At 45.0% G+C, this 10,697-nt stretch overlaps 1 protein-coding gene across 1 annotated transcript in view; it reads left to right on the forward strand.

The window, feature by feature from the left end:
• Positions 1 to 9,678, forward strand: part of LOC138953485 (patched domain-containing protein 3-like) — an 83,568-nt gene extending 73,890 nt beyond the window's left edge. Inside the window, exons 14-16 of the mRNA XM_070325328.1 lie at positions 258 to 403; positions 906 to 1,189; positions 7,326 to 9,678. Of these exons, the coding sequence (XP_070181429.1) occupies positions 258 to 403; positions 906 to 1,189; positions 7,326 to 7,687 (792 nt within the window). The 3' untranslated portion in view covers positions 7,688 to 9,678. The remainder of the gene's footprint in view (positions 1 to 257; positions 404 to 905; positions 1,190 to 7,325) is intronic.
• Positions 9,679 to 10,697: the final 1,019 nt, after the last annotated feature.

Genomic DNA, 10,697 nt, shown 5'->3' on the forward strand with positions numbered 1-10,697 from the left:
CATACCCCAACTCAGGGGTAGGAAAAATGTGTAAAGCAGTTCTTAGTGTATGATGTCATTGCTAGGTTTAGCTGAAGGTCAAGGTCATGTAAAGGTCAAGGTCAAGCATGTGAGTCGTATGGGCTTTGCCCTTCTTGTTCCAAATTTGGTGTTTGTTGCGTGATTTGAATGATTTTGCAACATACACGCCACACTATATTGCAGCCAACAAACGTCTCTGAATTTACATTGCTAATGTTCAACATGTTGTTTAACAGACTATAGGGACAGCGGTAGCAGTGATGTTCCTAGTGACGGCGGCGATGTTGCCACAGCTTCTAATGGTGTCCCTCGTCACGCTCAACATCATCTTCATCATCACCTGCGTCTTCGGCTTCATGTACTTTCTCGACCTCACCTTTAGGTGAGTTTTCCCGAGCACTGCTCATCAACGAACAAACCACCCGGTTAGGATGCTATATGTACAGCATAACATATCACAAACAGGGGTTGGGGGGGGGGGGGGGGGGGGACCACATACACACTATATTCAATGGCTTGCACTCAGCATTACTAATTGCTATGGAACCTCGATCTCTTCCAAAGCCTCGTGCGATCTTTGACGTCAAGGCAAAGAGACGTCATACTAGAGAGAATATCGTGACGTGTTAGTTCTAAACATTCTTCCAAAGGAAAGGCATACAGCAAGCGCAAAAGTGTTTCCTGAATGACGTTTGTCTCGGTGACTTTGACATCATGAGCATTGGAAGAATCAGGCCCCATACCAGCCTAGTTTGACATGACCTCATTTACATGAAATACCCACAAGTGATTGAACGATATCGTTATCTCATGGGTAATCTGTCTCACGAGTGTAGGATTACAATTGTATCCCCTCCCCCCCCCCCCCCCCTTATGATTTCCAGCGGCATTTCTATGATCCACATTTTGATGAGCGTGGGATTCTCCGTGGACTTCTCGGCCCACATCTGCGCGGCCTACCTCATGTCCGACGACACCCATCGCGAGGACCGAGCCCGCTACGCCCTCGTGCACGCCTCCGGGCCCATCTTCAACGGCGGGATGTCGTCCCTGGTGGGTGTGTCCATGCTGATGCTCTCCGAGTCCTACTTCTTCATCTCCTTCTTCAAGATCATGAGCATGGTCATCGTGGCTGGGGCCGTCAACTCCGTCTTCTTCATGCCTATAGGTGGGCGAAAAATTATTTTAAAAAATTCGATTTTGATTTTAACGTTGGAAAGTATTTTTAATAGGCAGTTACTAATTAGAGTCATATATAGTTGTGTTAGTGTTAGTTACATTGTGATAGGGTGGAGTGGAAGGGGGAAAATAGGCCAGGAAGCATAAATGAGACGCCAAGACAGAGGTTGCAATAACGTGACTTTTACTTAACGTACCACCAGAAAGCAAACACCAGAAAGCAGTGTCTGATGACACATGAAAAGAAAAGAAAACATAATATAAGTACATGGCATAACAAGTAAAACGCACCATTCATACCAATGCATCCTAACCATACATACATTCCACAATAAACCTATGAATGTATGACTGTATCATTTGTCAAAATAATCATGACAAATATAGACAAGTAACAATACAGCCAAAATCCTGCAGACACAGCATTCTCTGAAAGAGAATCCACAGTGAGTTAAACAACTCCACAACAGCTAATGTCAAGGGAAGTAACCAACATCTTCCCTTAGGCCTAAGCCTTGCATTGGAAAATGCTCTACATAAATTAACCAACTGCATGAACCGCAACTGCAAAATAATTGTTATCATTAAGTATGTTCATCGCCATGAAGACACATCTTCATCGAGTTGAATAATAACGACAAGAATAAGAAAGATAACTCATGATACGAGCTCATTACCCAAAATATGTGTCAACCATAATTCCCGTTCATCAATTGTAGGGGTTTCTGCGCCTAAATCGTAAATAGGTAGCTTTACGGGCCAATGGCACTGAGGGCTTAACTTTGGGCTTTTAACCGACTACTACTCAGACTTTACTGATCTCCAGAAATAATATGTGATAAAATGGGGAAAAAACGGCAACGATACACATGGGTTACGATACACGCGCGAGTTTTATGTGCTAGACATTAGTTAGCCCAGTGGAATGCTAGTACAAAATGTGTATATGTGTTTTACCCAAACAAAGCCCATTGAACTGGCGGGAAAATGAGAACGAGTCTGCCTTACTTGATTCTTACGAGTCTTTAATTTACAAGACTCTAAAACAGCTTTAGAACAACTGGTCATCAAATATTAGAAGTTATCAACGCTCAATTTCAGCGTCAAATCATGAAAGTGATTAGAAACTGATCTAGAAAACACATCTCTCCGCTAGATCAAAATGGCATTAAAATGTACATATATGCAAACATCATAGCATCAAATGAAACATAAGAATAGAGCATAAGGAAAGAATACAGCATAAGGAATGAATAAAGCATTTAGTTACTTACAGATTCTCCTCAGTGAGCACACTTGAAACAGTAAACACAAGAGCACAGGTATCGGAATCTAACACCACAAGTCGACTGATTACAACTTCGCGACAAATTTGGTCAGCACTTCGACCGTTCACGTCAACCGACACAATCGAGCAGCACACAGCTCAGTATATCACAAATCGCGTTCTCTCCTCTAGCCTAAATGCTCAGTCTTTTAAAGGCTGATCACTTCCGATACCCTGTGGCGATAAGCCAATAGGAATCGCTACCCGGTGTCAGACAACGGGGGGTGTCATCTTAAGATTGCCTGCCCAATGAAAGGGATCGTTACCGAGGCATGAAGCCGGGTCGGTGTCAAACACCGGAAATATTACGCACACCGGATAAAACTCATTAGATTACAACCAGTTACAAAGAAGGGGGGGGGGGGGGGGGTAAGAGACTAGAGCCTTCACGCTACCTGGCATCTTCAATGATTGGACCCTGTCAAAAGAAATGACACCCACTTGACAAAACGCCGTCCAACGATACCCAGACAGTCTGGCGGCACATTACATAACGACCACCTAAATCTGAGATAAGAGGTTAGAAAGGAATCCGGTCAAGAGTCTTCCCTACGATAGTAAACACACAATAATCCTAGCGGGAGACACAACTTGGGTCAGGGGAAGATAATAGACAGGGGAGGCAACTGGGTCCGGCAGGAGATAATTACACAAAAAGACTGTGTACGCCACTTGACTACATCCCCCCCAGCTCTATACCAACTGCGTCCTCGCAGGTACAGCGCCTCGGGAATAGCTGAAAATGACATCTATAAATCAAACACAAGTTCACCCAAGTGAAACAACAAATAAAATCAGAAACGGTAACGGATGACACTCACAGTCACCCAACCCATTCATACAAGACACAATACAACAGGCAATCACTAATCAAAGTGTACACAGTCTCTTAGCAGAACACGGAAAAGTCTCACAAATGACACATTGCCCACATGACAGCAGCACATTGTTTTCCTGACTGTTCACTGTAGACGGATGGCGGGGACCTGACAGCGACACACTTATTATATTACACACAAGTCCGTCTGTTCAAAATAAATAAAATCAAGTTAATCCCATGACTGCTCAGAACGACGAAAGTCTCTGCCGTATACGCTGTGAGCGGCGCACAGGCACAGCAGCAGGAGGATGGACCAGAGGTTCTGGGTCTCTAGCCAGAGGCTGGTCTTGGACTCGCAGTACTGGCACTGGAAGCTCTTGGGCCTGAGGAACAGGTGCAGGGGCCGCTGGCTGCACCGGATGAGGCTGGACGGGTGGGGGGAAGACAGGGCGTGCGATGCAGACAGTGCCTCGGTCCGGGAACGTTGGGGTAGCAGGGACTCGGGGTACAGGGGCAAGATTAAGTAACGAATCCCAAAATGAAATCAGCTGAGCGTCGTGTAGCTGCACGGGGACGGGGGTTGTCGCCAGCCGATGCTGTTCCTCTGTCTGACAGCTTTGCTCAAGGAGAGGTTGCGCCGTGATGGATGTTGATTGATGACTCGCGCGTTTCTCACTTGGCTGTCTCCATGACAGCGGTTGTTCACCTCCATGCCGCTTGGTAGGGCACCTGCTCTGTAGATGCCCGTGGCGGTTGCAAAGCCAACAACGTGGCTTCGCGGACGGTTGCTGTTGACGAGGGGCAGCCGGCGGGCGTTGGTGCAAGGCAGCTCGAAGCTCTGCTGACTTGATGGCGAGTTCGCTGACTTGTAGTTGCAGGCTGCGTACCTCAGTGCTGCTCTCTGTTGCTTGTTGTTGTTGCTTCGTCACCACCTCGAAATCTTCCCTCATCCACCTGAGAGCTTCTGCACGGACTGCCGCAAAAGGGACAGCCTCGCGCCCTCTCACAAAGCGCATGAGGTCGCGTCTCATTGCAGGCAAGAACAGTCCGTGCATGAATCGATCACGAAGTGCAGCATCGGTAACTGTACCAGCAACACCAGCATTCATCTTGTCCCGCAGAGCCTGCAACCTGTGGGCATATGAGAGAATGCCCTCCTCTTGACTCTGGGAGATGCTGTAGAACGACGCTAGTAGAGTGGAAATGCTGGCGTGGTCCCCAAACGTGTCCTGCAGGATGTTCAGGACTAAGTCAGCCGTAGCGGTTGCCTGAGGGGGGTGCATGTTAACCTCCTTCCTGGCAGCCCCAGCGAGTGACTGGATCAGCCACTCTGCTCCCTCCCCTCCAAGTGCCGCCATGTTGAAGTGGGAAATGACGCGACGTGCCTCGGTGGTGAAATCGTCGAGCTGACAGCCATCGTCACCACCAGTGAAGACAGGAAGCCTGGGAGGGGGGAACATCTGCCACTGGGGTCTAGGAACCCCGTCGGCCGCCATCTTGGATACGCCGAGTACCTCCTAGTCCTACACTGCTTTCCCTGCTTTCTGGTGTTAAACTACGGGGTCTCTACTTCCTGAATCCTGCTCGCAGCGCCAGATGTGATAGGGTGGAGTGGAAGGGGGGAAAATAGGCCAGGAAGCATAAATGAGACGCCAAGACAGAGGTTGCAATAACGTGACTTTTACTTAACGTATCACCAGAAAGTAAACACCAGAAAGTTAACACCAGAAAGTTAACACCAGAAAGTTAACACCAGAAAGTTAACACCAGAAAGCAGTGTAGATTCTCCCCAGTGAGCACACTCAGTGAACCGTAAACACAAGAGCACAGGTATCGGAATCTAACACCACAAGTCGACCGACACAATCGAGCAGCACACAGCTCAATATATCACAAATCGCGTTCTCTCCTCTAGCCTAAATGCTCAGTCTTTTAAAGGCTGATCACTTCCGATACCCTGTGGCGATAAGCCAATAGGAATCGCTACCCGGTGTCAGACAACGGGGGGTGTCATCTTAAGATTGCCTGCCCAATGAAAGGGATCGTTACCGAGGCATGAAGCCGGGTCGGTGTCAAACACCGGAAATATTACGCACACCGGATAAAACTCATAAGATTACAACCAGTTACAAAGAAGGGGGGGGGGGGGGGTAAGAGACGAGAGCCTTCACGCTACCTGGCATCTTCAATGATTGGACCCTGTCAAAAGAAATGACACCCACTTGACAAAACGCCGTCCAACGATACCCAGACAGTCTGGCGGCACATTACATAACGACCACCTAAATCTGAGATAAGAGGTTAGAAAGGAATCCGGTTAAGAGTCTTCCCTACGATAGTAAACACACAATAATCCTAGCGGGAGACACAACTTGGGTCAGGGGAAGATAATAGACAGGGGAGGAAACTGGGTCCGGCAGGAGATAATTACACAAAAAGACTGTGTACGCCACTTGACTACACAGAGAGGTATGTGGAAGGTGTTTCTATAACCTTCCCTGTTATATAGTGCTATATGTTTTATGTAAAATCAATGTCTTGTTTGTACTATTGTTATGTACCACGCCTGAATTTCTCTATGAGATAATAAAGTATTCTTATTCTTATTCTTATTCATATTCACAGAACGCCAGTGTGCATTTTTTTCTTTTTTTTTCTTCGTAAAATAAAGATTATTTTGAAGTATGTAACGGTATGAGTATTTTTATACGACTTTTCTTATCAAATGACATTTTGTAATACGTATGGATGGATATGCCTGCATCGTTACTATCGGGTATGTATGGGCTGTGAAAAAGTGAATTAATATTCTTTTTTTTATTGAGACAAACTTTCCACACCTGCTCCTTGTCCACGTCTTTTAAGTCACACCCCTCGCTAGTGACTGGGCTATATAATGTCAAGTGGACAAGACAAGTGTGCCTCAAGAAAAGCAAGAGTATTCACTCTTTCACAACCCATACAAGTAAATTTCTGAACACTGTAAAATCGGTGAGTTTTTGGCGAGTAAGATTTGAAAGGGATAATTTAGAGCTGTTCCAGGCTGTGACACAGGATTTCTTCACTGTAAACATACACATGCAAAAATGAAAAGAAAAAAAAATCCTGCCCCGCTTCTTGTGGAGAGTGGGATTTTTATTTTATTTTACAAAAATGATGTAGCAGAGTTTCCCCGATACGCTGTCACAAATGTATTATGAATGCATTTCGAATACCTTATGACGCATTTTGTTCCAGTTATCTGCAGAAATATAATTATGCTTAAGTTATTAAGTTTTCACTCCCCATACCACTTTTGCGGAAATGCAGTGTTGTCATAATTTAACGTTTTTTGAGTCACTTGAGAAAAAGTGACTCTATGTAATCGGTCAGTGTTAGTCTGTCCGGCCGGCCGGCCGTCCGGCCGGCCGGCCGTCCGTAGACACCACCTTAACGTTGGACTTTTCTCGGAAACTATCAAAGCGATCGGGCTCATATTTTGTTTAGTCGTGACCTCCAATGACCTCTACACTTTAACGATGGTTTCGTTGACCTTTGACCTTTTTCAAGGTCACAGGTCAGCGTCAAAGGAAAAATTAGACATTTTATATCTTTGACAAAGTTCACCGGATGTGATTGAAACTTTGTAGGATTATTCTTTACATCAAAGTATTTACATCTGTAGCCTTTTACGAACGTTATCAGAAAAACAAGGGAGATAACTAGCCTTTTCTGTTCGGCAACACACAACTTAACGTTGGGCTTTTCTCGGAAACTATAAAAGTGACCGGGCTCAAATTTTATGTGAACGTGACTCATTGTGTTGTGAATAGCAATTTCTTCCTGTCCATCTGATGCCTCATATAATATTCAGAACTGCGAAAGTGACTCGATCGAGCGTTTGCTCTTCTTGTCTTCAGTTTCGTTTGTGTGTTCTTTTCTTCACGTACCCTCGTAAGATTAATCGAAATAACATTTTGACTTGACTTGCCTATTTAGTGCTGTCTTGGATCGGACCCGAGAATCCCGACCAAGGTTCAAGGAGAGACTCCAGCTGCATCCCTCAACTGCCTCCCAACGTGGAAATCCTCGATCGCGAGGTGGAGAAGAGCGCACAAGAGGAGGAGCAGGAGGAAAAGAAAGGCCCCAAAGAAGATGCTAGCGGGTCGACTGGGAATGCGAAAGGGGACGCAGGGAGTAACAGCGCCGATGCGGGAAGAGGGAAGAAGAACAGAGTAGACGTCGAGGAAGGCGAGCCTGAGCAGCACGATGACTTCCAGCCAGAGAGTAACGACAGTGCTGTGGAAACAGGCTTGACCTCACCAAGGAAACAATCTTCTGGTTCTGCGCCCAGATCCTGAAAACCTCGAGTGTCATTGACTTTGCAAACGGAAAAGACAGCAGTAATGCCCCTTTGAGTATCGTATTCCAACAAGGGTGAATAGCGCTGCAGCTGCAGAAAGAAAAGACAGCAATAACAACGTCTTCCAGTTAATGTGAACTTTACTGCAGTACCAAACAGAAAAACACACCAATGATACCACTTCGCGCAGCGTCTTCCTGCAAGTGTGAACTTTACTGCAGTACCAAACAGACAAGACACCAATGATACCTCTTGGCGCAGCGTCTTGCAACAAGTGTGAACTGAACTGCAGTACCAAACAGAAAAGACACTAATGATACCACTCCGCGCAGCGTCTTTCAGCAAATGTGAACTTTACTGCAGTATCAAACAGAAAAGACACCAATGCTACCTCTTGGCGCAGTGTCTTTCAGCAAGTGTGAACTTAAGGCTGGAGTATACACCTGAGGCCATATTTTAAAGTGGTTAGGCAGTTTTAAAGGTTTGTTTTTATGTTAGTTCAGTGTTTTGTTTATCAGGAAAAAACAAAACAAGTCGCGTAAGGCGAAATAACTACATTTAGTCAAGCTGTGGAACTCACAAAATGAAACTGAACGTAGTCCGCCTCTAGTGCAAAAGGCAGTGAAAGTGACGAGCCTGTTTGGCGTGGTAGCGGTTGCGCTGTGCTTCATAGCACGCTTTACTGTACCTCTTTTCGTTTTAACTTTGTGAGCGTGTTTTTTATCCAAACATATCATATCTATATGTTTTTGGAATCAGGAACCGACAAGGAATAAGATGAAAGTGTTTTTAAATTGATTTCAAAAAACATTTTGATCATAATTTTTATATCTTTAATTTTCAGAGCTTGTTTTTAATCCAAATATAACATATTTATATGTTTTTGGAATCAGGGAATGATGAAGAATAAGATGAACGTAAATTTGGATCGTTTTATAAAAAATTTTCTTTTTTACAATTTTCCGATTTTTAATGACCAAAGTCATTAATTGATTTTTAAGCCACCAAGCTGAAATGCAATACCGATGTCCAGCCTTCGTCGAAGATTGCTGGGCCAAAATTTCAATCAATTTGATTGAAAACTGAGGGTGTGACAGTGCCGCCTCAACTTTTACAAAAAGCCGGATATGACGTCATCAAAGGTATTTATCGCAAAAAAGAAAAAAACGTCCGGGGATATCATTCCCAGGAACTCTCATGTCAAATTTCATAAAGATCGGTCCAGTAGTTTGGTCTGAATCGCTCTACACGCACGCACGCACACACACACATACACACACACACACACCACGACCCTCGTCTCGATTCCCCCCTCTATGTTAAAACATTTAGTCAAAACTTGACTAAATGTAATGAATAGAGCTTGTCGCGCAAAATTTTGAGATAACGACTGAAGTTTGAGCATAGGTATGAGATGTTTTCACGCAAACCCTACTGAAGAATTAACCATATCCACATATCGAGGCTCTGGGAGTTACTTCCCTTGTTTTAGGAAGCAAGCTTGGGGACAATGCAAAACGGATGATAGGTATCCTGAACGCTGTGTTGGCGTGAAATTCATCCCATTTGTGAAACCGGGAAAGCATCTGTACCATCTAGATCGCTGCCTTCGCTGGATAAAAGCCTGCAATCGCCCAGCTTACCAGTTGAACGTCAACACAATCAAGTCGTACACGTACATTTGCAGCAAGGTCAGATCTCGCACGACTTTGATTCAAGGCCTATTGCTAATTTTTTGATGGTTTGGTCTCAGTGTCACAAAAATATGACGATCTAATCAATCACTGATTTAAAAAATAAGTATGTTGCCCTATATCCATTGACATTCTTAGTGAAATAGATCTATTTGAAATAGTATTTCACTGCCCCGACCGGCGAACTTGTTGCCGGCTGTATTGAGCTTGTGTGTTCGTGTAGGCTTTATACTCAAAAAGTCAAAATCACAGTCGTCTCCGAAACAAGCAATAATCAGAGTTGGGGGGAAAACATTTCGTTTGTTCAGTTTTGTTTTGTTCTTGATAGTTTGTTTATCTCACACACACACACAAACACACACACACACACACACACGCACACACGCACACACATTGCACGTACGCGCACATACACACACCTACTGAGATATGCCTAACATACACGCACGCTTGCAAACACACACATAATACGCAAACGCAGTTTAATTTCCTCAATACAAGGCGAAAGGCACACACACACACCACACAAATAAACACACACACGCAGTCCCACACACACACACACACACACAACCCTCACACACACAAATAAACACACACACGCAGTCAACCCCCCCCCCCACACACACACACACACACAACCCTCACACACACAAATAAACACACACACGCAGTCCACCCCCCCACACACACACACAACCCTCACACACACAAATAAACACACACGCAGTCCACCCCCCCCCCACACACACACACACAACCCTCTCTGACACACACACCCGCCCAACCCCAGCGTCCAACTCAACTTTCACCAACAACCATACCCTACTCTCTCTCTCTCTCTCTCTCTCTCTCTCTCTCTCTCTCTCTCTCTCTCTCTCACACACACACACACACACACACAAGCTCACGCAAGCACAGCCACACACAGCACGCGCATACACACACAATGACACACATCACACACAGCACGCGCATATACACACACACTGACACACATCACACACACACACCCACACACACCTTTCGCAGTTCGCTCACAGTTCTTCTCTTTTCCATCGTCGCCATCTTCGAAGCTTGCTTCGCTTTTCAGGGGAGATAACCCGTTTATCACATTCGCTGCTGACTTGTGGGTCAAGGCTATTTGTGATATTGTATTGTGAATATGTAAACAAAAAAACAATCGGATGATCACAAACTGAAGAAGAGGAATAGGGAAGCAAAATAGAACACCAAACATAGTGATTTTACAGGTGAATTTGGAAAAAACCCACTTATGTATCCATTTTTGAAGCCCAATTTGAAGCATGGAAC

Source organism: Littorina saxatilis, linkage group LG17 (genome assembly GCF_037325665.1).
Source record: "Littorina saxatilis isolate snail1 linkage group LG17, US_GU_Lsax_2.0, whole genome shotgun sequence".
Taxonomy (NCBI): domain Eukaryota; kingdom Metazoa; phylum Mollusca; class Gastropoda; order Littorinimorpha; family Littorinidae; genus Littorina; species Littorina saxatilis.